Source organism: Polyergus mexicanus, unplaced genomic scaffold (assembly GCF_030449975.1).
Source record: "Polyergus mexicanus isolate NDT 795.1 unplaced genomic scaffold, iyPolMexi1.0 SCAF_178, whole genome shotgun sequence".
NCBI lineage: Eukaryota > Metazoa > Arthropoda > Insecta > Hymenoptera > Formicidae > Polyergus > Polyergus mexicanus.
In genome coordinates, this window is record NW_027223498.1 from 1 (window position 1) to 25714 (window position 25714).

The 25714-nt window shown below is 38.7% G+C and overlaps 3 protein-coding genes and 1 long non-coding RNA gene across 6 annotated transcripts; 2 read left to right on the plus strand and 2 right to left on the minus strand.

The window, feature by feature from the left end:
* Positions 1 to 32: 32 nt before the first annotated feature.
* On the minus strand, positions 33 to 11388 carry LOC138944375 (fibrillin-1). Its single transcript, XM_070315271.1, has 20 exons — positions 11058 to 11388; positions 9015 to 9323; positions 8518 to 8853; positions 8123 to 8270; positions 7671 to 7888; positions 7095 to 7253; positions 6845 to 6997; positions 6593 to 6730; positions 5738 to 6044; positions 5482 to 5660; positions 4989 to 5362; positions 4645 to 4904; positions 4160 to 4480; positions 3941 to 4029; positions 2957 to 3297; positions 2378 to 2823; positions 1979 to 2306; positions 1427 to 1679; positions 864 to 993; positions 33 to 716 (listed from the first exon to the last, which is right to left on the minus strand). Exons 1-20 carry the CDS (start codon positions 11140 to 11142, stop codon positions 308 to 310), a joined length of 4983 nt encoding a protein of 1660 aa, XP_070171372.1. The 5' UTR covers positions 11143 to 11388; the 3' UTR covers positions 33 to 307.
* A 1333-nt stretch (positions 11389 to 12721) lies between these two features.
* Positions 12722 to 14326, plus strand: LOC138944376 (uncharacterized). Its single transcript, XR_011448738.1, has 3 exons — positions 12722 to 13028; positions 13121 to 13191; positions 13285 to 14326. It is a non-coding gene; the product is annotated as an uncharacterized lncRNA (long non-coding RNA).
* A 1159-nt stretch (positions 14327 to 15485) lies between these two features.
* Set (NAP domain-containing protein SET) lies at positions 15486 to 18267 on the minus strand. Of its 2 annotated transcripts, none has more exons than XM_070315275.1 (5): positions 17897 to 18267; positions 17279 to 17468; positions 16932 to 17137; positions 16567 to 16828; positions 15486 to 16465 (listed from the first exon to the last, which is right to left on the minus strand). In XM_070315275.1, the coding sequence occupies exons 1-5, from the start codon at positions 18149 to 18151 to the stop codon at positions 16446 to 16448; spliced, it is 933 nt and encodes a 310-aa protein (XP_070171376.1). In that variant the 5' UTR covers positions 18152 to 18267; the 3' UTR covers positions 15486 to 16445. The 2 variants fall into 2 exon arrangements, with proteins under 2 accessions (XP_070171376.1, XP_070171377.1); XM_070315276.1 differs by having other exon boundaries at positions 15488 to 16465; positions 16932 to 17128.
* Positions 18268 to 19123: 856 nt separating this feature from the next.
* Positions 19124 to 25684, plus strand: LOC138944377 (uncharacterized). Of its 2 annotated transcripts, none has more exons than XM_070315272.1 (5): positions 19124 to 19529; positions 20323 to 20396; positions 20592 to 21596; positions 21725 to 22054; positions 22116 to 25684. In XM_070315272.1, the coding sequence occupies exons 1-5, from the start codon at positions 19136 to 19138 to the stop codon at positions 24615 to 24617; spliced, it is 4305 nt and encodes a 1434-aa protein (XP_070171373.1). In that variant the 5' UTR covers positions 19124 to 19135; the 3' UTR covers positions 24618 to 25684. The 2 variants fall into 2 exon arrangements, with proteins under 2 accessions (XP_070171373.1, XP_070171374.1); XM_070315273.1 differs by having other exon boundaries at positions 20326 to 20396.
* Positions 25685 to 25714: the final 30 nt, after the last annotated feature.

Genomic DNA, 25714 nt, shown 5'->3' on the forward strand with positions numbered 1-25714 from the left:
AAGCAGTGGTATCAACGCAGAGTACTAGATAAAACCTGTGCTTGTTTGATCTTCACAATCTTTAAAATCAGAAAGGAGAGATTCCGTATCTTCCAAGAAATTGTCGTGTAGAATAAGATGATATAATCTGATAAAATAACATTTTCGTTCCTTTTAATTTCTCCCTCAAGTATAATAGAAGAAGTAATAAAAAAATCAATTATTGTACTATTGAATTACATCATTTTATTCTACAATCATCTTCCATCTCTCTGCTAATCTATACTCTTTCCACTAATCTTACCTTTATTTCTGAAAGAATCCTTCCTCAGAATTCGTATTGCGAGACTAAGATGAAGATCTTGGCAACGGCGCTGCCCATGAACACGGCATTGTGATAGATCTCCATACTAAGATCCAGCTCGATCTCCTGTGGTCCCGGGATGCTGCGCGTCAGCACCAGGACCGCCTGAGACGGCGCCGGTCTCTTCAAGGAGAAACAGGACTCTGTGGCGCGCGTGATACCTGACGGTGCGCGCACGTCCACCAACGCCATGGTGAATTGTACCGTCGAATCGGGCTGATAGCTTCCTCTCATGGTGAATAGCTCCAGTCGACCGGTCGGCGGAAGGGGCAGCATGCTCACGAAGGTGATGAAGTTGTAGGAATAATGCGAGGGTGACCGAAGGCAAGCCAGATCGTTTACACGGCAATATCTTGAGGAGCGCACGCAGCGGCTGAAATTGGTTGGTACTTGATTTTATTATTCTTAAATAATTGGCGAAATCATTTATCGATTATCTGCATCATATTGGAGAGCAAATAATCGCGATATCGAAAGATACCGAATTTTATTATTTCCAATATAAAAATTATTATCATACTTTTTCCTCGTGGTGTCCCGTTGATATCCCGAGGGACAGTTTATTCGATTGCAACGGTAGCTACCGCGCGTATTCTGGCACATCTCATCGGGTCCCTTACAGATCTGACCGGTTGCACACTCGTCGATATCTGCAAACACACACAATGTTGAAAGACAATTAGATTTACGTCGAATTACGTGGCGAAATCGTGACCGCACCGACGTGAATGTCGTGATTACGCGAGATTGAGGAGATTGCGAGGAGCGCGCGTTCGTGCTCGCCGGTGACCCTAAGCGATGCCCCAGTTCGCCTCGCAAATCGGGTCAAGTACACAATTGCACCGCTCTGCTTAACTACGGGATAAGTGTGTAGGTGGAACGCGTGCTCGCGTAGCTACAACACCGTGACTCACGTGTAAGCGGAGACTCTCACTTTCCATCCCCCAATTACCACATAATTGCTATATATATTGTATCTTCTCTTTCTTCTTCTCAAATTTTCATCGTCAGTATCTTTATAATTAATTACATTTTTTTCTACTGTATTTTTATAAAGTACATGAAGAGGAAAAGAATTGTTACCTTGACAAGCTCGACCGTCAATGTCAAGTCTATATCCATCGGGGCACTTGCACGCGTAACTACCCGGCGTGTTTTCGCAGATACCGATGCAGAGATTGTTGTCCTTGAATTCCGTGCACTCGTCAATGTCGTTGCAAGTTCGATTGTCGGCATTTAATCTGAATCCGGCTTCGCATCCGCATCTATAGCTGCCCCAAAGGTTCATGCACACGTGCTGACAGAGTCCTGCTGTTTGTTGACACTCATCGATATCCTATAAATATTATCCGTAATTTAAAAAATGTTGTGTAAGTAATTTTTATATTATAACATATGTATATGTCGTATAAATTTTTTCTTAAAACATGTGATTTATAATTGCGACAGGTATAAAAAAGAAATCTTTCTCGCAAAACATGATTGAAAAAGCTTGCATTCGTGAGTATCCTGGAGATGATCAAATTGTGTTCTCTCGCAAGATTTCATGTTTCATCTTTCTGCTTCAGCCAATATCTAAAATCTGATAACAACGACGAGAGGATTATGATTATATTATATCAATAATAAACTCACTTGGCAAGCACCAGCGGCACCCCCGACATTCTCAAAGCCCTCGTCGCATAAACACTTGTAAGAGCCAACGGTATTCTCACAGCGACTGTTTGATCCGCAAATTCCGCTACCGTAAATGCTACACTCATCGATGTCGACGCAGTCGTTGTTGGGACCGGACGCGTGACCGGACGGACAGATGCAGTGATATCCGCCCTGTCTGTTTTCGCAGGTTTGTCCTTTGCCGCACTCGTGCGTTCCCTCTCGACATTCGTCCACATCGACACAATATTGTCCAGATACGTGGTCCAGGGTATAGCCGGGTCCGCAAATTACTCTGGACGCGCATCTGTAAGATTTCCTCTCGCGTTTTTAAACCACTTACTCTAATTACTAATATAATTTTCGATCGCTGCATACCTATAGGATCCCAGAGTGTTGATGCACATTTGCATAGATCTGCCGCAAGGATTCGGCGTTATTTGGCACTCATCTATGTCCATACACTTGCCACCTGAGCCGGACTCGAAGCCGCGCGGGCAATTTGTCCAAGGACCAGTCGTGTTTGGCGTCGTCGTCGAAGTGATCCGCGCCGTCGTCATCGGCGATGTGCGTGCCTGCGGAGTCGATATGCGTGCCTGCGGAGTCGATATGCGCGAAATACGATCGCAGCGATACGAGCCCAGGGTGTTTCTGCATTGGTAACCAGGTCCGCAATCGTGGGTACCAAGAACGCATTCGTCGTCATCTTCGCAGATCTCGGTCGCGGCGTTCAAGGTATAGCCGGTGCCACACGGTAGGAAACGTGTGCACGTGTAGCTGCCGATCGTGTTGTCGCATCGCTGCGTCGGCAGACAGTCGTTTTCCTTCAAGATAAAAAAATGTTAGAATCGATGAAAGAGATATAACCCGACGATTCTCTAATTTATCTTCTTCCAGATAAAAAAGACATTATTATGTTTGCATTTAAAATCGTTTTACGATTAAAATCGTCGTTACCTGCAACTGACACTCGTTAATATCGACACAAGCCTGCGTGAGATTATCACGCCTGAAACCGGTCTTGCAGGTGCATATGTAGCTTCCCATAGTGTTGACGCATTCTTCGTTGCTACTACAAGCATTCTCGAGTTCCCTACACTCGTTGATGTCGACGCATCCGCGGTTTCTCACGAATTTGGTGCCGTCCATACATTTTTGGTTCGCCGACGCCGGCATCGCAGTCGTGGTCGGTTTCCTGGTGATAGGGACAGGCGGCTTCGCGCAGCTGTAACCACCCGGTTGGTTGTAGCAGATTTCGTCGCCACATGAATCCAGACCCTCTGCGCACTCATCCACGTCTACGATATCAAACAAAATACTTATTAGATGTCCAAAGATTGAAAATACTTTTTGCTTCGTTACAACGGGCTATTTTAACTAAAATATTATCAAGACAGATTCTTTTAAAAATAAAATTAAATAATAAAGCATTATATATTTGTTCGCAAAATCAATATTATTATGTTTTCAAGTTATACAGCTTTGATAAGAAGCATAGTTGAAAATAATAGGAATAGCGTAAAACAAGGCAAAACATAAAACAATTCTGTTAGTCATACAGTATTTATGCACAGACAATTGTTAATTATAAATCAATACATATTATAATCATACATATATTCAAAAATTGACAACAACATAATTCACCCATGCACTTCCTAGAGAAATTTTTTTTTGAACATGTTGCAGTGCAACCTGAGAAGGTTTGATATTGTTTTGGCAAGTTCTGAAAATATAAGAAATATCTGAAGTTGTTGTTAATATGGGAACTCTACAAATTTTATATAATATTATGTTATAATTGAAAAAAATATATATTAGAAAAATAATTGTTCAAAATATGTATAACAATCAAAAAGACAGAAATTTTTACTTTTACTATTTATAAACACGATATTTATAAATTATATAAATAATTTTCTGAAAAACTTAGATGTGTACCTGTGCACATGCGAAAGCGAGTGTGATATCGATAGCCGGAAGGACAAGCAGGTCGTTGACGTTGACGAGGAGGAGGAGATCTTTCGCATCTGCAAAACGATATTATATATTTAAAAAAAAAAGTTAATAGCTTATATATATTTTTATATTTTTAAAATGATTTTACTTGTGTCGATAAAATGCCCACATTTTCAGTCAACTAGTCGAGATTTCACGCACCTGTATGAGCCCGGCAGATTGACACATCTCTCGGAGAACTTTGCATCACAATTGTACTGCCCGGTCAAGCATTCGTCGATGTCCTCGCATTGTCGAGTGCCCAAAGAATATTGGTATCCGGACGGGCAGGAGGGCAGCCTGGTTAAACACTCGAAGCCGCCTTCTTTGTTAACGCAATACTGATGCAGATCAAGCCGACAGTTGTGCAAATTCTCGGAGCACTCGTCGACGTCCAAACAGGTGCCATTGAAGGCTCGTCTGAAGCCGCGACTGCAGGGCGGTATCAATTCACAGACGAAGGATCCGTTGGTGTTGACACATCTGCGTGTCGAAAATTGCAAAGACAGGTATTTGTAAATCCTGATATTAATTATTACAAAGAGGAATATTTGAAAAGTTATTGTAAACGAGAAAAAAAAATTAATTATCGTAGAAACAGTAGCAGTCTCTGCGAAATACATTCTGTATAATTAAAGGCTGCACACCTGTGCGTACTCTGAGGACAATCGTGCCGACCTAACAGACACTCGTCCACGTCCTGACAGCCCCTCGTCGTCGTGCTAAAATACCAGCCGGCGCTGCAAAGGGGCGAGCAATCGTAGCCCCCTGGTGTATTCGTGCATCTCTCGTGATCACGACATCCTGGACCAGCCACGCATTCGTCTATGTCCACGCAATAGCCCGTGTTGGCGTCTCTTTTATACCCCAGTCTACACGGTTCCGTGGACCAATAACGATCTTTGCTCTGAAATATAAATACGAGTTATATTAATTAAATTGACAATTTTAAGAAATTTACGTTCGTCAGATGAACAAATATGTTGCTCACGGGACTACTTCTGGACACATGTATTTTTTTGTTGCGTAAACCGATGTACGGTCTCCTTGTTATTGTGCTACTGGTCATGATAGGCTTGATAGTAGTGGTAGTGCTGGTGGTGGTAGTAGTGGTGAATGCTTCGCAAACGTAGGAGCCGTTCGTATTAAGGCAATAATGAGTCAACGTGTTGCAGGTGTGCAGGCCGAGTGTGCATTCGTCCACGTCCTCGCAAGATTTTTCGACCTCATCGATGGAGAATCGGGAATCATTGAGCGCCCGGAAACCGGATGGACAAGCCGGAGAACACCGGTAACCGCCCTGAGTGTTGATGCAACGCTCGCCTATCTCACATGCCACTATCCCGTTGACGCATTCGTCGACGTCTACGATAAATTACCGTCTTATCTTCTTTTACTATGATAAATCTATGACTTTCAACACGAAATTGAAAGATATTACAAGGCAAAATCCAAAAATATTACTCGAAATAAAAAATAATCACCGATGCAGCGGCGAGACTTTCCATCAAAAAAGTAGCCGCTGTTACAGTTTTCAATCTCGTTCACGACCGGCGATACAACGCTCGTTCCTTCCGACTTGTATCCCTGGCTACGTCGATCATCGCGTTGATTGTCGTTCTCCATGGTGGATGTATTCTTGCTATTTTCAACTGGTACGCATCTATTTTTTTAAATTGGTATAAACTGATAAGATTCTTTGTTTTTATTTTTCTAGCAAATATCGCGATATTTTCATACCTGTAACTACCGAGCTCGTTAACGCAACGCTCGTCGTGCCCGCAAGAGTGCAATTGTTCGTTGCACTCGTCGACATCGACGCACGTCATTCCGGAATCGTTTGCTGGTTTATATCCTGCGGAACAAGTCCGTCGCGTGCCCTTTTGGCGAGTGGCAAGATCCTTTGTGGGATTTTTCTCGATTGGCGGAAGCGGAAGTAAATTTGCCAAAGAGAGAGATTTCATACATTTGTATGCACCCTCTGTATTAACGCATATCGTGTTGGGATCAGGACAAGGATTGTTCAACTCGATGCACTCGTCTATGTCTAAAAGAAAATCAAGAGATACGTAAACGCAGGTTGTAATATTTATTTTTAAAAAAATTCGCTTTATTTTTAAAAAGAGAACCCGGGAATGTGTAAAACAAAAAGATCTTGCGTTATCGTAACTGTTAGTTTAGATTTTTTAAATGAAATTAATTTAACAATTATATATACAATTGTATAATTTTTATCGTACATTAATTAATCCCATATTAATCATCAGAAGCACAAAAATTAATTCATTACTCACATGCGTAAAGGAGATACGAGGATGAGGCGGAGTTGCATGCGGAATGAGATCACCGTGGATGCGAATCAAATTCAATCAGACTCACTTTCAAGTTAATCGAACGATACTGTTCACAAGTATTCGATCAATCTTTTATGGTGAAGAAAAATGCAGGTCAGAGATGCTCTTACATGCCTGTCTAGTAGGAGGGGATCGAGAGTTAAATTCAAAAGTTCACTTTGTCAAGAAACGACGATCGAGTACATACATACATGCAAAGGGAATTCACAATGAATATCATCGATAAAGAATAAACGCTTACCGATGCAAACACCCAACCCGATACTATACGTGAATCCCTCCTCGCACTTTATATCACACTCGTAAGCGCCCTCGGTGTTTCGACATTGCTCGACATCTGCCAGACAGCTGTGAATAGCCTCCACGCACTCATCCACATCTGATTAACAAGATAAGTGAGAAGTGATATAAGGAGAGAAAATTCCGTAGAAAATTATTAATATTACTTTGCCGATTAAAATTTACTATCTGATGACAATGTATGCAATATTACCTCCGCATTGCTGCAACGATCTGTCAAACTTGAATCCCGCGGGGCAAGATTTCACCCCGGTCATCTCCAGACATGTGTAACTACCCTGCGTGTTGACGCAAAACGGCTTATCGGTGGCACAAGCGTCGGATAAGACGGTGCACTCGTCGATATCTGACCAAAAAAAACGTAATATAATATCGATTTTTAATTTGTTCATTTTGCACGATAGATCTATCGAAATAAGAGACGCATTTTTAATTATATCTACCTACGCATACACCTGTACGTAGCTCCCATTGGTAGCCCGGAGGACAAGATTCGTAGGGTGCATTTTTGGCTGATCTCGTCGAGATGCAGACGTACGATCCTATAGTGTTTTGGCATCTACCGCCGAGACACACGTCGCGCTCCAGACACTCGTCCATGTCTAGTGGATGGATCGGTGTCGACGGAAAGTTAAGATCACATGCGAACGCATGATCGCGGAAACAAGTATAGCGCAGCGCGATTGAGGTAGGACAATTAATCTCGTCGAAATAAAAAAATTCGAGAGAGATATAGAGATTCTCTCGATCACAATTCGCACAAGCGAGGTACAAGACAGAGATAACGGCGCATCAGCAAAACATATAGCGAGACAGGATCAACACAGTATCGTGACGCGAGTGAAATATAAAACATTGACGAGTCTGACACCAGCATTGCATTGACATTAGGCAAGGGGACGCGTTTTTATAACTTATTATATTACTCACGTTATAAAATAATGAATTTTGAATTTTATACATCACTTGCTCTTACCTGCATTTGAGAGATCATACTTTCCTAAATTGTATGTACGTACCGTCGCACACCTGATTAGTGGCATTATAACGATAACCCGATGGACATAACGGCGACAATTCGTTATCCTCGTCTGCGTCTGGTTTCTTCTTATCCTTGGGCGACTTTGGAATACACGAACGTCCGTCATTAGCCAAATCGTATCCTGGAGTACAGCTGCATATAACAGCCACCCCATTGTCGGTGCATTGTTGTTCGCAGGGATGAGTCGATTTGCATCTTAAAGCAAAAATTTCATCATTAATATTTTTATTATTGATAATAGAGACTAAGGTAATCAAATTAATTTTCAATAATTTGTAAAAGCCACGATATATTATTGTATATTGTAATATTGTAATAATTAACTGTATAATAACAATTCTTTATGTTCTTAATGTTATCTGATCGATAGCGTATTTTATATTATCACTTTCCTTTATAATAAAAAAGGTCTACATTATTTTCGCATACCTGTCAATCGGCAGGTCTTGCCTGCAAGTCTTCCCGTCCTCCAACAAAGTGAAGCCGTTACGGCATTTGCAATAATACGAGCCCGGTGTCGGTACGCAAATGTCAGAGCAGAGCATGCCTTTCATGAGACGACAGATATCATCCAACTCTGTGAAAATCGGAACGCACGATTTAAAGTTGCGCTTGCGAGAAAAAAAGTTACGAACAATGTCCCTTTTCACGCGCTGCGCAGAGTAGGTGCGATTTGACATTTATCGACAAAACAAATATTTCAAGTAATATTGTGAGTAATAAAATTTTTTTCGCAATTTTTATTTTACTATTTTAAATTAAGGAGATATCCTACAGACGAATTGTAAGAGATGAGTATCTTTTGTATAAGTTACATATTATACCCGGAGTTGGTATCGAGAATGTGGTTTCCGACCCCGTAACGGATGCATCATCCGACAGTGAGAATGAAGGCGATGTTGGCGAAGAAGATGAAGACGACGATGATGATGGCGACGTCGAATATGGCGACGATGGCGATAATGATGATGATGGCGATGACGAGGACGACGAGAAATCCAGATCAGTTTCGGTGCTTCCGCTCGATGATTCGCTCGTAAGATCCGTCGTCGAGCTTGGCGATGCTTCACGACAGCACTCCAGGAACGCGGGATCCCATGGTATACCGAACGAGAAACTCTTAAAGGAGCATCCTTGACCCATAGATCCCGTGAGGATACCTGACGATAGGAGGATACTCGTCAAAAATAATCCATGCGAGCGACTTATCCGTCGAGAATAAGAGTTCGTCGAGTTTTTCGACGTTTACAGGATATACGTATACAAGATAAATTATAGAGATTTAGTAAAAAAAAAAAAAAAAAAAAAAAAAAAGGATCACCTAACTTGCAGCCCTCGCAACAGTCGCGATGATGATCGCCGCGGCCGGACGTCCTCGACTTGGCTTTCGTGCTTGTTACGCACGCGAGACCTTGACGCGCGTCGGCTTTTCCCCTCTCGCATTCCAGCTCATGGTAGGCTCGAATGCAACAGATGTCTACGGCTTCCAGGCAAAGACCTTGCTCCACTCTCGGCACCCCGGCCACCGGCCCGGTAAACTTTTCGCACCTAAGGCCCTCCTGGGCCCAAGAAGTGCCCAGATCGCAGCATTTCTTGAACTGAGCTTCCATTCTTCCCTCGACAACCGCCGCTATTTCGAGCGATAAAGAATAAGCGAGACGTATGTAAATTTGCACGCGGAGGACAAGAATAGTATGCCATTGAGGGAATTTAATTTTAATTTTAGTATATTTTACATTTATAGGAATTAATTAAATTAAAATTTATCGATTATTTTATCGGATCTTTCATATTAATATTAAATTATAAATTGATAAAAAAGAGACGCGCGACTGCATGTTCTCTTTTTCAAACAACGAGTGCCTTATCTTTGATTCTAGAACAGTGGCAAACTAGGTCAAATCATCTATTTAGCTTTCGTTAAAAGCTTATCATTCTCTTGATCCTTTTGTCATCTTTGTAAAAAATTTCATTTTTTATTTATATGTTATTTCCATACAATAATTCAAATATGAAAGAACCTGATATTTTCTCATAAATATAAATATACAATATAATGCTCTTTTATACGATAATTCTATCGGGAATTGTACGAGGAAAATTATGAATCTATCGATATCTATCTGAGAAAGCTAGCGTGGAAAAAATATGCTTTGCACACTGATAACAGCGACGAAATCTCGATTCTCGGAGAGACGGCGTGCAACATTTTCTCGCTGATAGATGTGAGTCGTATAATTTATCTTGCAAAATATATCAATCTAATACGTAAATCATTTCTACGAAGAACTTAGAGAGCTCCTCCAATATAGCGCTTTCAATTGTCCTTCAATCTGTCTGATCTATCATATAATGTGAAAATTAATTTATATCAATCGACGAAACTTACGTATATCACCATGGGCATCGCGCGTATTCTTTTTCATATTATATAAAGCTACTACTACAAGTTTAAATTAAATTTTATGATGATTTATAACATTGAATTTAATCAAACTTTTTTTTTTGTAACAAAAAAATTGAAATTATATATAAAATCGCCAAAAGTAATACTCTTTTAAGAACAATTATATTTATGTATATGTGTGTGTGTGCCTATGTAATCTCTCTTTAATATTATATATATATATACAATACAATATTAAGATATCAGTAATATAATATTAAGATATCAATAATATATATTATATATATGTATGTATATATATTATTGATATCTTTTTAATAGAATAATATCCGCGATTAAACTTCTCACTTTGAAGATGGCTTGTAGTTTTGAAATATCGAACGCGATTCATGTAGCATTCTGCGTACACAAATGAGCCTAGATCAATGGAGAAGTAACTAATAGGATGATTCGCTTAACGCCTGTATATACATTGAGTACCATCGCGACGCAATGAAATTTAGTTGATCGCAAATGTCAGCAACAATAATTCGGTGATTCTTTAAACAGAAAACAACGGTACAAAATTGAATTCGATAATTTTTTTAAATGATTTGCTTTTAAAAATGTACTGAATATTTTAATTTATGCTTTAATGGAATATTTTATTTGAAAAATTGAAATTAATTTTAATTAATTTTAATTTTGTTTTAATTTTATTTAATTCTTAATTTCGTTTGATGTTTTTCAAGATTACACGCTATCTATATGTAAAGAAATAATCAATCTTTATGTCAAAAAATATGTGCGAGAAACATTAGAAAAGCCAAAATATTAACTTGAATAAAAAGGAATTGTATTTTTTTTTTTTTTTTATAATTCACGAATATCTCTGCGAAAATCGATTAAATTTCTTTTTAATAATCTTCAATAATTTCTTAGGCGAATCAATCATTATCTGGACTAAGAATATGATACCTCGTTTGTGCAGGATCAGCTGCTCCAGATGGATCATCAAGAGGAGGACAATAAAGGACGCACCAAGATTGACATATCCTGCCATCTTCCCTCATTGATTTCCACACAATTATTGTATACGCGCGAATTTTTCGCGTTGATCGGACACCGCGATTTGATATTTTTTTTTTTTTTTTTCACCAAGAAATCGTCGATTGGACCTCTCTTCTCTCTTTCGCGCTGAAGCGCTTCTTCGAGAAAAACGTGTGAGCGATCGCTCTTGACTAAAGTCGATTTCGCTCGGATGCGTCTCGGACAAGCGCTCAGCTTGCATTGAAGCATTTGGTTCGCCGGCACTTTGGTTTTGTCATCTGTACCTTTGTACATCTCCCTCGCAGGTCGGAGCCTCTCTTTCTACCCTTCGTCTTCATCCTCCCTCCTTCGTCTCAGCGCCGTTGCGTAGTAAAATGAGATTCTCATCTTTCTCTGTCTCTCTCTCTCTCTCTCTCTCTTTTTCTTTCTGCCTCTCTATCTCGATAGATACAAACACGTATGTGATATATTTACAACATTCTATGTGTATTGATTAATAGCGTGTGATTCGAACGGAAACGTAGACAGAAGCTCGATCCTTTTCAAAATCCTTGCATATTGTACTACGATTAATTAGATGAAGATGATTAGAGAACTCGAAATTACTCTGATAATTTTATTAAAAAAAAAGCAGATATATCTTAAATATAATTTGTCGAAAGTACACACAATATATACAGGGTGGTCCTCGTAACGGTCGCCACGATTTTTAAGGCACTTACAATAATCTGACATAAAAAAGTTTCAAACAAAAATTGTGTGGCTTCAAGGGGGCCATAAGATGGTGACAATGATTTGACCTTGGAAAATCATTTGAAGGTCATGTGAAGGTCAACTTTAAAATTTTAAATGGAAACTCCCATTTTTTATTTAGTATTCTCGTAGCTGACATCGAGAGCTTTCCAAAACACTATAACAAAGTATTTTTTTATTAAGTACTTTTTGAGTTATTTTATATTTTAATCTGACATATTTTGATATAAAAAATTAAATATTTCGTAAAATATTCAGTTTTCGATAACTTTACCGTAATACTTCTATGTACAGAATAATAAGACAAATTAATTAGTGCCAAAAAAAACAAATAATTGTTTAAAAAAATACATTGTAAATAATTTTCTTAAAAACAATTTTTTTTTATACTAATTGATTTGTCTCATTATTCTGTACATAGCAGTATTACGGTAAGATTATCAAAAACTAAATATTTTACGAGATATTTAATTTTTTATATCAAAATATGTCAGATTAAAATATAAAATAACTCAAAAAGTACTTAATAAAAAAGTACTTTGTTATAGTGTTTTGGAAAGCTCTCGATGTCAGCTACAAGAGTACTAAATAATAAATGGGGGTTTCCATTTAAGATTTTAAAGTTGACCTTCACATGACCTTCAAATGATTTTCCAAGGTCAAATCATTGTCACCATCTTATGGCCCCCTTGAAGCCACACAACTTTTGTTTGAAACTTTTTTATGTCAGATCATTGTAAGTGTCTTAAAAATCGTGGCGACCGTTACGAGGACCACCCTGTATACACATGTAGCGATCGATGTATTTAAAAATACTTTTACCATGATTTTTCTGATCTTTCACCGCTCTTCTATTTATCGAATATATAAGTACAGAATTTTAAATATTCGTACAGATTCTTCCCACACATAATAACAGACTCGCGAATACGAGTCGGCCCCACCACCTTTTCTGGATCAACATCGTCGTCCTCGTGGTTTCTTCCGCAGCTCTTCTGCTCTTCTCCATTGGCCGCGATACAAAGGACCTTTTTTTGCTAAAGAGCTTCCTCAACAGTGGCCCCCTTGTGCGAATTTTCGTAATCATCCATCAGGCGAACGTTGCCTGCAGAGGGAAATTTATAATCCGTGTATAAACTGTTACTTGTAAGTAATATTATCATTTATAAACTATCAATCCCGAAGAATCGTATAACTTTTCGTCCTTAACTTTGAATAATTTTATTATTAAATTTTAGCATGTATACCATATCGCGGAAGGATTATTAGAGAAAGGAAGTACTGTGGGATACACATCAGGACTCTATTCGTAAATATTAATAATATTATTACAAAAGTATCGATTTATGAGCCTCCAATAATTACTGTTTTATAGTAATCGCCTCAATTTATACATTTAAAGATCCTTATTCAGGACACAGAGCATCAAGATCACTATCAAGACAGCGTTATTGATGCTGACCGTGACACGCGTAACACCCCGGCTTACAGCGTCGCGTATTGTAAAAAAATCGAAACACACGCCTCGTCCTCCAAGTTTGCCGTTAGTCTCTTATTACGCACAGCCGCGTCATCGAACCTGAAGTGGCGCTTTTTTGCCGTAATGACGAGGAAGAGTAGCATGTGCTTGGTCTGCTTGTAATAAGAATGCCAGGCAAACGGGAACGGCGTGTGATCATGCGTGTTGACATAAAAAGCGAACAATTTGATAATTGACGAGGGGGGGAAAAAAAAAAGGGCGGATGGTTGACGCGCCTCGTAAGGGTTTCGGAGCAAAGTTTATTTGGTCGACCACTTCCTGTTCCGCGTTTCCGAGCGCCGACAGTTTTGTGGTCGTAGCTCCCACGCTATCAGAATATCGTATAAAAAAAAAACAGAGCGAAAGACTTTTAGGTCTTTAAAAAAAAATTAAGATATATACTATAATCGCCGGAAAAAAAAAAAAAATACAATACGATTCCAAGATTGCCGAAGCTTTCTATAATTATAATTAAATACTGCCGCAAAATGTTATTAAATATCGTTCGCAGCGTTAAATTTATTTCGCACGCATACTCTTTTACATATATATCATTAATGGACGATTATTAAAACTCGTTTGTATCTCAAACTGTCAACTTTATTCGGTTGATTTGTTTGCACGATTATGTAACACACACTAGCACGTCCGCCTGACATGAAAGATGTTTACATTCGTGCCCTCGCGTCTCATCCTCACTTATACATTTATCCTTCGTACCAGACAAAAGAATCGTCTACATACATTCGGACACAGTTCCCGGGATGTTTCTGCGCGTGAAAAAAAAAATACGCGATAAAAAGAAATGTATTACAAATTGCCGATTTCTAGGAGGAGCTTTTTTTTATACAAGACACAACCAATCGAATTAATATTAATAGGTATCAGTAAATATAATACATAAACACACAAGGATCTAATGGTAAAATACGAATCTTATATTGGTCTTATTATTTCTATATAATTTTGACAATATTTCCTTTTTCTCATACATGTGTCAGCGGGTAACACGTATTAATCTAATAAATACTGACAGAATCGTATTCATAGAATGGGAAACAACGCGTATTCTTAATTAAAAAATAATCGCTGTTGTACTTTGCTCTAAAATTAGACAATTATAGCTTATCTTATCAAATTGAGACTACCAACGCTTTCTATCCGAGACGTAATAATTACTTGTTTCACCCTAGATTTCGAAGAATGCAAGGTGATGAATGAGAGTCGCGAGTTTAATTGATATAGGTGTGATAGCCGACAAACTTGCATCGATTACGCTTTCTTCCCTATTGTAAACGTCGACTATAGAAGATGTAAAGAACATCGCCGCGACTTTATACGCTTGACCTTATATCTCTGTTATACATACGATAATCTCATAGAGTGAAATCACTATTAGAAGTACATAATATATCAAATGTGAGAAATGTCCACGAAATACACACTTATTTTACGTGACGATGAGTAAATCGTGATACGAAGTGTGGAAGAACGCGAACGAGATGAAATAGGATCAAAATATCTTTTTGAGCGTGACAAACAGCGCCATTGTATCTATCATATATATTTTTATTAATAACTTAGTCGTCTATTAATAAAGCTAAATACAAATAATATTTTCTATTATTATATATTTATATATTATATATATATATATATATATATATATATATATATATATATATATAATACATACATTTTTTATATGATGTATATATAATATATAAATATATATTACACTCACATGCATATAAATAAAATTTTTAAGATAATTATATAATTTAATAAATTCATGCTGAGAATAGGATTTGATGCAAAGTACATTCTCTCATTAATTCATAAGTAGAAGCAGTGGTATCAACGCAGAGTACTCAAACTTTTATCAAGAATTATGCTTGAAGCATTAAATTTAATGCAGCGATATTTATTATTAAAACGAATATGATTATTAGTTTGTAAAAGTGTTGCATATTCAGACTTAAACATTAAAATGACAAATAAAAAAATAGTTCTGTCTCATATAGGCTGAATAATAAAAGTTTAGTAACACATGAATATACAAGTTCTATGCATTCTCGTTTATTGGAGACAACATTGTGATATCAAGATTATATACTAATAGCACAAATTTGTAATGTGTAACTTATAAATTCTCTGCTACAGATTTTACTATACACATTATTAGAATATAAAATCATATAAAAATAAGTTGGATAAAATAAAAATGAGATAAAACTTATAATAGTATGTAAGAGCGATATAAATAGATTGTAAATTGATAACAATCGTGAATTATTCATAAAATATTGTAACAGCCATTTCTAGAGTAATAAATTTGCAACAATGATTTTTTGTAAAATAAGTTGATTGGATCATAGCAAAAGATAAAACTGTCATTTCATTATTTGTTTTATCTAAAAATAATAATAAGACGATAAGTGGCGTAAAGGTTTGTGTACTTTATGTGCAGAAGATACAGTTGTCACTCTCAAAAATTCTACCTTATGACACCTCGCTCAGAAAATCATATCTAAAAAATAATTTTCACGAGAAAGCAATTAAATGGAACTCCTCACCTAGTGTCTCGTTCTACTTTATCTTAACTTATCGGTAAATCCGCAATATTAAGAACCAGGCGGATATTTCCCTGTCGCACATTTTATAGGAGAACGACGACTAGGCCATATGAATATAACTGAGGAAGAATTTGTTACATTCTGATTAGATTTAATGCAAGAGTGGAACCTATCTAACTTAATCCAGACCCTTTCCTTTCGAACCACTTTCAATATATCTTAACAAATGTTGTATTTTTATACATAGGTTCTCTTCTGAAAAGGATCTAGATTCCCTAAATATTCTCTGCCTTTCTATTTTCATATATATATTTATAAAAAAAAGAAATGTGTCCTGAGATTTATTCATATGGCATATTTTCAGTCCAGTAGACTTTCTTTGCTCTCGATTGATACGGTGCACACAATTTCATTAATTTTTTTTTTCTTTTCGCTGTGAAATATGATGTTAGAAATCTGATTTCGACTCTATTCAGGTTCTTCCCCCTCTGTAACACAATTAAATTGGCTTCTATGTAATATTAAATGTACTATATAGCACATTTATTTTTATTAATTATATTATGCACAGTAATATGCTATTTTTTACCTTCGCGATCTACTTCATCATCTACCAATAAATCATCCTCTTCATTTACACCGTCGTCTTCATCATTCACAGCCTCCTCTTCATCATCATCCTCATCGACATCATCTTCGACTACTACTATACTGTCATCTCCTTCCTCTCCTTCTCCTCCCTCATCACCATCATCCGCGCCATCCTCCTCTTCCTCCTCTTCTTCGCTTTCACATTCTTCACCATCTCCTTCGATACCATTCTCGACATCTATATCTGGGGCCAAGTAATACTAAAATCCATGAAATCATGATAAATAACACATTGGAAACAATCCCTCGTATCTTATAATATAAACATAAATAATAAATGCCTAAAGTAAAAAAATTTTGTACCTGTAATGGATTAGGCCACATGTCGTCTTTAATTAATTCAGCTATCTCATCTGAACTTGGATCTCCATGATCCGTGAACCAGTCGAAAAATGATCTGTGTTTGAGTGGCCTTTTGCGCCCTTTCAATGGTGCTTTGGTTTTTGCTCTCTTCGTTAAATCCGCACCTTCTTTCCAACGAATGGGTGTACTTTGAGATGCTGGATCTCCTGCAAAATAGCAGGAGATTCATCGCAACTACGATACTCAATTAAACTGTAAGTTATACTCTTTCCAAGTCACCGCGTACTTATGATTTCTATACAACAATAAATTAATAATGGCAGAAAGTTGACAAAAAATGCGCTCACCGGAAGATCCTAGATGAAATTCCTTCGTCAAAACATTATTTTCAAAATATGGATTCTCATCGAAGTAAAAATTAATTCTATAACCAGATTTGATATCTTCAAATTCTTCGACTTCTAATTTGTTTAGAAATCTTAGCGCATCTTCCTCGTCTTCTTCTAATATTTCTGCTATTTCTTTGTTATTTACGAACTAAATTTCTTATAAGGAAAAATATATTACTGGATCAATTTAACATACATAATAATAATTAACAAAATGCTGCCATGTCATTCTTAACATACTTAATCCATTCAATCCAATTTACAAATATCGACGATACATATACAGATTGCCTTACTAATTTATACGATATCGAAAAATTCTACTGCGATATATCATCGCGTGTTATCGCGACAAAAAGGATGTTGTCGTAATTATCGAGATATCGGTAACGTTAATCTGACAATTAACGTATACGCGTATGTGATTATAAAACGCATAATCGCAAACGGTTATACACGCTTACGCACGTATACAAGTAGGCAAGATGGCGGCGGTTGCCGGCGGACGCCGGCATCACCGAGAGAAACGTCAAAGCGATTTCTCGGATTCACGGAAACGTCATCCGAAAAGGATACAGCGGTGACCCAAAAGTTGGGTATCCTCTTGATGATGTCGTTACGCTTCTGGAAGTAGGGTTTACGCAGCTTGTTATACTTCTTCTCGACTTCGAGGATCTCGTCGCTGGCCTTCTCGTTAAGGCCATCGATTTGATTCTGACAGCCGTCTATCTCCTCGAGGGTCTTCTGTATCTCGATGTCGTAATCGCGTGCGTCTCCCTCGCCCGAGCCGGGATCCTCCAACTCTTTTGCCTTCTTATTCGGCGACGACATGGTTGTTGGACGCGCGCTCTTGTCACCACTACACACGCCGCGCTCTGTTTATTTCCCGAATACGTTCGCTCTCTCGTCACACCGATGCCGAGTGCGCGGCGCGCAAGTGACTGACGGTCACGAATTGCGTATCGTTATCTAGATGGCGAACTCGCCGCGTAAAGGCTGTATCGCAAATCGAGGGCCGTATAAATATGGGAGCCGTATTCCGAAATTCACTGCTGATAATTAATATTTTGACAGTGAATTTTAAAGAGCTTTTTAGCAAGAAAACACAGATTGACACGTCACACAATTTGTTACTAAATAGAGAATCTTTAAAGACTCTAAAATTTTTTTATTTGACATCTAATCGTATGATTTTGTGTTTAAGTGTGTTTCTATGAAGAACTCCCTTAAGGATCGAATTGTGAGAATATATTGCGTAGCTCTACAACATGTGATAAAATATATTGCAATAGTTCATTTTTACTATATTTTAATTACAAATTTCTTGAAATTATGACGCGATGAAATAATTTTAAAGGAATTGTATTTAACGTAAGATAAAAAAATTACAGAAAATGGTTATATATTTTCTTATGTATTTTATTTTTCTTGATAAAGTGTGTGTTATCGGAAGCCGCATTATTTTACAAAATACACTTGTACAAATTAATTTTGCCAAATATATACGAGAAAAATTTCGAACAGGTTTGTCGTTCGATTTTCTCGCGATATATTTTCTCTCGCCCCATTCGCAAGCTTCATCGTGCCCGTCGTAAGAATCGAAAAGTACGTTCTTCGGAGATCGAAGATTTTCCGGCGGATAAAAATGTCTCGCGCGTACAAGATATAAAAGCGTGGCGTCTATTGGCGCGGCCCCCACTTGGCAACGTCGGCGCGGACGAATGACAATCGGCGCGCGTCGTCGCCGGCAAGCGCGACAGCCAATCAGCGACGGCGTAGTATCGTCGCGTCCGGGATGTCGCTCACGGAATCAAGATGGCATCTGAGGACGGTGCGGGTATCGTGTCAAACGCAGGATGCGATGTAAATAATACGTGCGATCGAGCGACGAATTTAGTTGGGAGCGAAGCAACGGACGGCACGACGTCCGGAACGACGTGGCAACTCAGCGTCGTCGAGACAACGGCCAATCGCGCGAGCGATCCCGCGCCTAATTCGCCCGGGACGCCCACGGGTTTCCCTGCAGCGTCACCGTTTCACGCGAACACGGAAGGGCACGCGTTACAGAGGGACTCGGGCCCCGCGAGCTCGTCTGGTGATGTTGGTGAACGGCGAGCGGGCGATAACGAAACGTCCAGCCAACGGCGAGGCATGTCTCATCCAGGGACCGACCTGGACCGCAGCGTTCGTCTACCGGAGGAAACAGACGGTAATTAGCGCTCCGTGTCATTTGTTGTCGTTCGTGTCAGTTGCTGCGTCAGGTTCTTGGAAATTATTTCTTAAACTGACAATATAGTATCTGTGTGGTGTCGTTTGTACATATCCGAATGCGTTTGACCGAGTGGCCTTACAGTTTACGTCAACATACTTTTACGTTTCAATCCAGAATATATCTATTATGGATATAACGATTGAATAATCATCAAAGTAGATTTGTTTAATTTGGAAATATATATACGATTACTAAAAAATTATCTCTGGATAATGTATATATGCGTATATTCATAAAATGTATTGTTTTACAGTATATACACTTTCTTTATTATTTTAAATTCATTTTAAATGTATAAAAGATCTAAATAATGAAATATTTTATCTATAGGCGTGTATTAGTATTAATATATATAAGAGAGTGAATTCCATTTGTTCTAAATAGAGTTACTTCAAGAGTGAACTAATTATAGCTCTACTTTTGTAATATTAACTATTTGTATCATAATGTATACTATACGTTTGTTTTTTTCTTACATTTATTTTAAAATAAAATAGAATTGAAAAAGTGTTGCTAATTTATGCGACTAATTGAGTAACAAGAACTGAATCCTATTTCTGAAAAGAAAATAATTTTTTCCATAAAAAAGCAAAAAAAAAGATATTTTTAGAAATATATATGCGAATTCTATCTCTTTCTCTTTATGTCTTACATAATAAATGTAAAATAACGTATAGTTGACAAGTTTGACTTGTACATTCTTATTAAATGAAATGATATATATTTGAAGCAGGGAATCAGGATCATTGCAACAATGATGTAGTACTAAAAGCTGCCAGAGAACCGATTCAACATATTATACATGTAGGTATTGATAAATAGATACTAGTAGATATGTTGTGTAATTTGTATCAAATATATTTTATGTTCATGTATTAAATTAATGTGTATTGTTCTGTATTTTATATTATATGTTTTCTGCATACTGATAAATAAAATAGTTCCTATATCTTCTAAATTATTATAAAATATATGTCATCTATATTATTTTCTATCTAGGCTGATTCTGCATGTAACAACGACATGATGTTATCCGGAAACATGCATGCATTATCTACAAAGGTTAAATTAGAAGGCTGCATGAATTTCTCCAACAACACACCACAACTTGGGGAAAGTCCGCAAAGCAATGGTGAAGTAATCAGCAGTCCCAGGAGCCCTGACTATCCTCCAAGAGTTTCTGTCAGCCCACATCCTCATAGTCCAGACACATTCTCTATCAGCATGATGTCGGCGAATTCTACAGTTATGGACACGGCGAAATATAATGAGGAAAGTGCTGATAATGTGGCTATGCGTACAGACGAAACGACCGAGTATCCTTTTTGTTCATCGCCGTCGGGAAAAATAGACGACTCACAAGTTGATATCATGAAAACGGAATCGAGTAAACAACGGGATGCCGCTGATGAAAAATACATCACAGATAGAGAATTAAAAGTAGAATCTATTGAGATTAAGAAGGAACCAACAGATTCGTTACAGGAACTTGAAAAAGTTAAATCTGAATGGTTAGAAGATAGTTTCTCCATTACTGTAACGGCAGATAGAGTAGCTGCTACAACAGCAGCATCTCAAGACAAGTCCACAAATGCCACTGTTAATTCATCTTCCAGTTCACATTCAAAAACTTATTCATCCTCGAGGGAGAAACGTTCGAAAGAAGACAAACGGCACTGCTCACGGTGTCAAAAACGCAAAGGGATAAAAAGAGCGAGTATTGGTGTACAGTGCAAACGGGATCGTCATGTATTATGCGGTAAACCTCTTTCCTTCTCCAAATCGACTAATGAGAACCTGAGGTTAAATCTACAAACGAAAAACTATAAGATGCTTAATAATCCTGTGGTGAAAAGTGAATTGCTGGAAGGCCTAAAGTACAAGAAATTTATTCATATTGAAACTTATCCCAATGGCGGTGCGACGGTGGTCCATATGTATCAAGACGAAATTGAAAGTTTATCGCGCGAACAAATGGAAGAATTGGCACAAGAGTACTTCAAGGTATAAATGCAATTCAATGTTACAGTAAAGTAAGAAAGAACTTGACTGCAGTTTTGGCTGCAAGCTGTTACAATTTTGCGTCACGGTGAATGATTATAATGAGAAATCTTTCTACATTTCTCTTTTAGGTGGTTTTCGGGGAAGACGAAAATGGTAATGCTTATCATGTTATGGGCATAGTACACAATGCAGCTGCATACCTACCTGATCTTTTGGATTACATGGCGAATAATTATCCCACATTAACTGTAAAGAACGGAGTATTGGGTAGGAACAGCGATATAGAAACCACCACAATGGCTCAATATAAAGACCAAGTTTGTAAAGCTTATAGCAATGGTACCATTAGATATGGACCGTTGCATCAAATAAGTCTTGTAGGCACTGTTCACGAAGAAGTCGGCGGATATTTTCCAGATTTATTGCGGAAATTGGAAGAGAATCCGTTCTTAAAAATGGTAAGTCATAAAATACAAACATATTTATTTTACCTATTTGTTAATACGATCTGTATTCTAGACGATACCTTGGGGACCCTTATCCGTTGTAAAGATGGATACACCACAAGAATCGAACGATGGCCCTATTCTATGGATTCGACCAGGCGAACAATTGGTACCAACAGCCGACATAAACAAGAGTCCATACAAACGACGCAGGACGGGTATCAACGAACTAAGAAATCTGCAATATCTTCCGCGACTGAGCGAGGCACGGGAGTATATGTTCGAGGATCGTACGAAAGCACACGCCGACCACGTTGGTCATGGATTGGATAGGATGACCACGGCGGCGGTCGGCGTGTTGAAAGCCGTCCACGGCGGCCAGGCATCCGGATACAATAGGATCACGAAGGACGTCGTGGCTTTTTATGCCGGTGATTTTACCGAACTCGTGGAAAAGCTACAATTAGACTTACACGAGCCGCCGATATCGCAGTGCGTGCAGTGGGTAGAGGATGCAAAACTGAATCAGCTACGCAGGCAGGGTATTCGTTACGCCAAGATAAATCTCTACGATAATGATATATATTTTCTACCGCGCAATATTATCCATCAATTCAGAACAGTCTCGGCCGTCTCGAGCATTGCTTGGCACATCAGATTGAAACAGTATTATCCAGAGTCGCAGCATAGTTCGAACATTAGGCACAGTCGTGCGATAAACGAGTCCGCTCATCGTATCAAAGAGAAAAAGCCTTTGGAAGCTGTTGGCATAGGCGATGAACAAAAGGAGAACACGAATCGCCAGCGTTTGGAGCAAAAATTGTCGATCGATCCTCTTGAGAAAGCAAAAGAAAGGGCGGCCGAATATCAGGGTAATCTGAAGAAATCCGATCAACACGGGAAGCATCGCAAGAGTCGACATCACTCCAAACACTCGTCACTTAAACAAAAGAATAAGGAAGATGGTAACGACAATGCATCATCGGATCCATTTAGCAGCACTAAGTCATCCAAGAGCGAAACCAATGAGCAGAAACAGAGTAAAGACAAGAGGGATGAGAAGAGATCAGAGAAGAAGCATAAGGATCGTCGTCGCAGCAGTGACAAATCTAGCAATCATCACACGCACAGCAGCAGCAGCAGTTCTGATAATTGTCACTCTTGTAAGAAGAAGAAATACGACAGCAGCGGTCACAAGCTAGATCATCGTTGCAGTCACCATGAGAGATCCAGCAGTAAAAGCATATCGAGTAAAGAAACTATTCCTAGTGTAACGGAAACAAGAACAGTTTCGAAATTTGATAGCTCGTCTTCCTTGAAGGATGCTAAGAGACGACTGAGCGGATTGTCTCCGTTAGAGGACACTTCCGAAACCGGAGATTGTCCAATCGTTCTCGAGGAGGAGATACTAAAACAGCGGCAGACCGTTGCCAAAACGTACGCCACCGAAGTAGTGGACAGAGCGCTGGAGATAGCCATTTACAAATCGAAGACCGACGTTGAGGAGGTTTGCCAATCCCTGCGTGCTGAAGTTTCGGAAGCATCGAAGGAGGTACTAGAAAAAATTCATAAAGAGAGCTTTGAGATTGTCGAACAGTGGTTTAAGGACGATCCCATGAAACTGGAAAGATACTGCCATCTATTAGAAATGAAGACCGTGTTGGCGTTCACATCAAAGATGGAATGCGCAACGGAGAACGCTGTTAAGGCGCTGATCGAGATGGCGGAGGACGAAGCAAAGGAAAGAGCAAAAAATGAGAAAATCACCGACTTTCCGACCGCTAGTGACAACCCGTGCGGCGAAGATTCAACAATGCTAACGAAGACAACGACGACGACGACGATGACGACGACGACAACTAATATCTCCTCGTATCCTTCCATCATGACCTTTACGTCTCCATCTACTGAGAACGATAGACATAGTAACAGCAGAAATGTCAGCAGCGATGAAAACTCACTGAAATCGTCCGAATCTCAAACACACTCGAAATCAAAGTGCAAGTGCAGAGACGAAAAGGACTACAGGGAACGAAGACATAAGAAGAAGAGAGATCACGAGAGGCGGGAGCGAAAACATGATCGACGTCATCGGAGTCCCCAGATAAAATCCGACTCTAAAACATCTGATGATGCTGCGAGCGTTCCCGAGCTGTCGTCGCACAATTATTCAATCGCCGAAAAATCTGAACGTTCAAATTCAAAGGATGACGAAAAGAAATCACAGGAGAAGAGGAGGAAATGCCATTGCGGCCATCATTGCAGTCACAGACACGAGGAGAAGAGATCGTCCGGAAGCAGTAACATCGACAAAGATAGAGTCGAGTCATTTCCACTTGTGACGTTGCATCATTCCCACTCTTCGAGCTCGAAACACAAGAGGAAGTCCAGCTCGTCCGTGGAGCAAAAGGAACCGAAGAAATTGTATGTAGTAGAAAAATATTCGACCGCGCAAATTAGCGAATCGAGCACGATGGTAAACGTGACGACGGTGACAGCGGGCGCGATCACGACGACGATTACGACGACGACGACAGACTTGTTGCCGGAAAACACAGTTGTGTCAAACACGTGAAAAGGTTACTACAATTATTATTGACGATTATAGTACAATCCGCTCGTTAGGGGCGCGAATCTTGCACGGGACGGGACGAGATCGATGTTTCGACTCGACTGCCAGTGCGAAGCCTAAACGAATTCTCATCCGGTGCGGCTAAACGTGCGAGCTTTACAATTGGAGCGAGAGAGGAGAGAGACGAGAAACGGAGAAGAAACTATGCATCAGGTATATCACGGGAAACGTACTTTTATCAAAGTAGAGATCGCCGTGTTTCAATCCAAAGACGAGATAGGTCCTTTACCGATTGGGAGAATTTGTTACTTCCCTTCTTTTTTTCTTTCTCCGCGATTATATATGCATATGTATGTACACTCGTGCATTTAAACACACACAGATATACAGACATACACACCGCCTTAGTCTCAAATGGAGAAGTGTTTACGAGAAAGTAGTTACTCTTTAGAAAGTACATATACATTTACATATATACACATACACACACTCTCCGATACAGGATTGCAAAAATTATTTTGTTACGAGAGAACTCTGGACGTTCCACACACATACCACCCGCTCTGAGAGAGTTAAAAATAAAAGATATTTATAAAATATATGAGACGACCAAACGAGAGAGGTGTACAAAAGGAGGATTTGTATAAAATCGCGATCGCGAAGATTAATCTCGATTAATGCGACGAAGATGTACTTGTACATAAATTAAAATATTATTCTCTTTTCAGAGAATCGTATCTCATCCCACACGAGACTCGTTTAACTTATTTATGTATGCGTTCTTCTATGCGTAAATTATTTATGATTTTTCATTGGCCATCCTGCGATAACATGAACACTCGGTCCACGCTACGAAAGATTTATCGCGATTTCTCAATCGACGCGGCCGTTTTGCAATTCTTAATAGCGCAATTATAGATTTGTGCTATAATCGAATATTTATATCTTAGAACGTAGGACGTCATAAGGAATGGAAATATGACATCTTGTATGCGTATGCGTGTGTATGTGTGTATGTATGTTACGTTTGAGTGTGACGATAAATGTGACAATTAAGGTACTGATCGTAGGATAAGTACTCTGCGTTGATACCACTGCTT

Excerpts from the sequence above, each read along its gene's own strand:
- LOC138944375 (XM_070315271.1), bottom strand. The coding sequence starts at position 11,142 with ATGGCAGGATATGTCAATCTTGGTGCGTCCTTTATTGTCCTCCTCTTG. Across the intron at positions 5,363-5,481 it reads AAAGTCTCGCCGCTGCATCG|ACGTCGACGAATGCGTCAAC; the intron begins GTGATTATTTTT and ends AATTTATCGTAG. Across the intron at positions 994-1,426 it reads TGACGGTCGAGCTTGTCAAG|ATATCGACGAGTGTGCAACC; the intron begins GTAACAATTCTT and ends GTGTGTTTGCAG.
- Set (XM_070315275.1), bottom strand. The coding sequence starts at position 18,151 with ATGTCGTCGCCGAATAAGAAGGCAAAAGAGTTGGAGGATCCCGGCTCG. Across the intron at positions 17,469-17,896 it reads CCAACTTTTGGGTCACCGCT|TTCGTAAATAACAAAGAAAT; the intron begins GTATCCTTTTCG and ends TAAGAAATTTAG. Across the intron at positions 16,466-16,566 it reads TGATGAAGTAGATCGCGAAG|AGGGGGAAGAACCTGAATAG; the intron begins GTAAAAAATAGC and ends ATTGTGTTACAG.
- LOC138944377 (XM_070315272.1), top strand. The coding sequence starts at position 19,136 with ATGGCATCTGAGGACGGTGCGGGTATCGTGTCAAACGCAGGATGCGAT. Across the intron at positions 19,530-20,322 it reads TCTACCGGAGGAAACAGACG|CAGGGAATCAGGATCATTGC; the intron begins GTAATTAGCGCT and ends ATATATTTGAAG. Across the intron at positions 22,055-22,115 it reads AGAATCCGTTCTTAAAAATG|ACGATACCTTGGGGACCCTT; the intron begins GTAAGTCATAAA and ends TCTGTATTCTAG.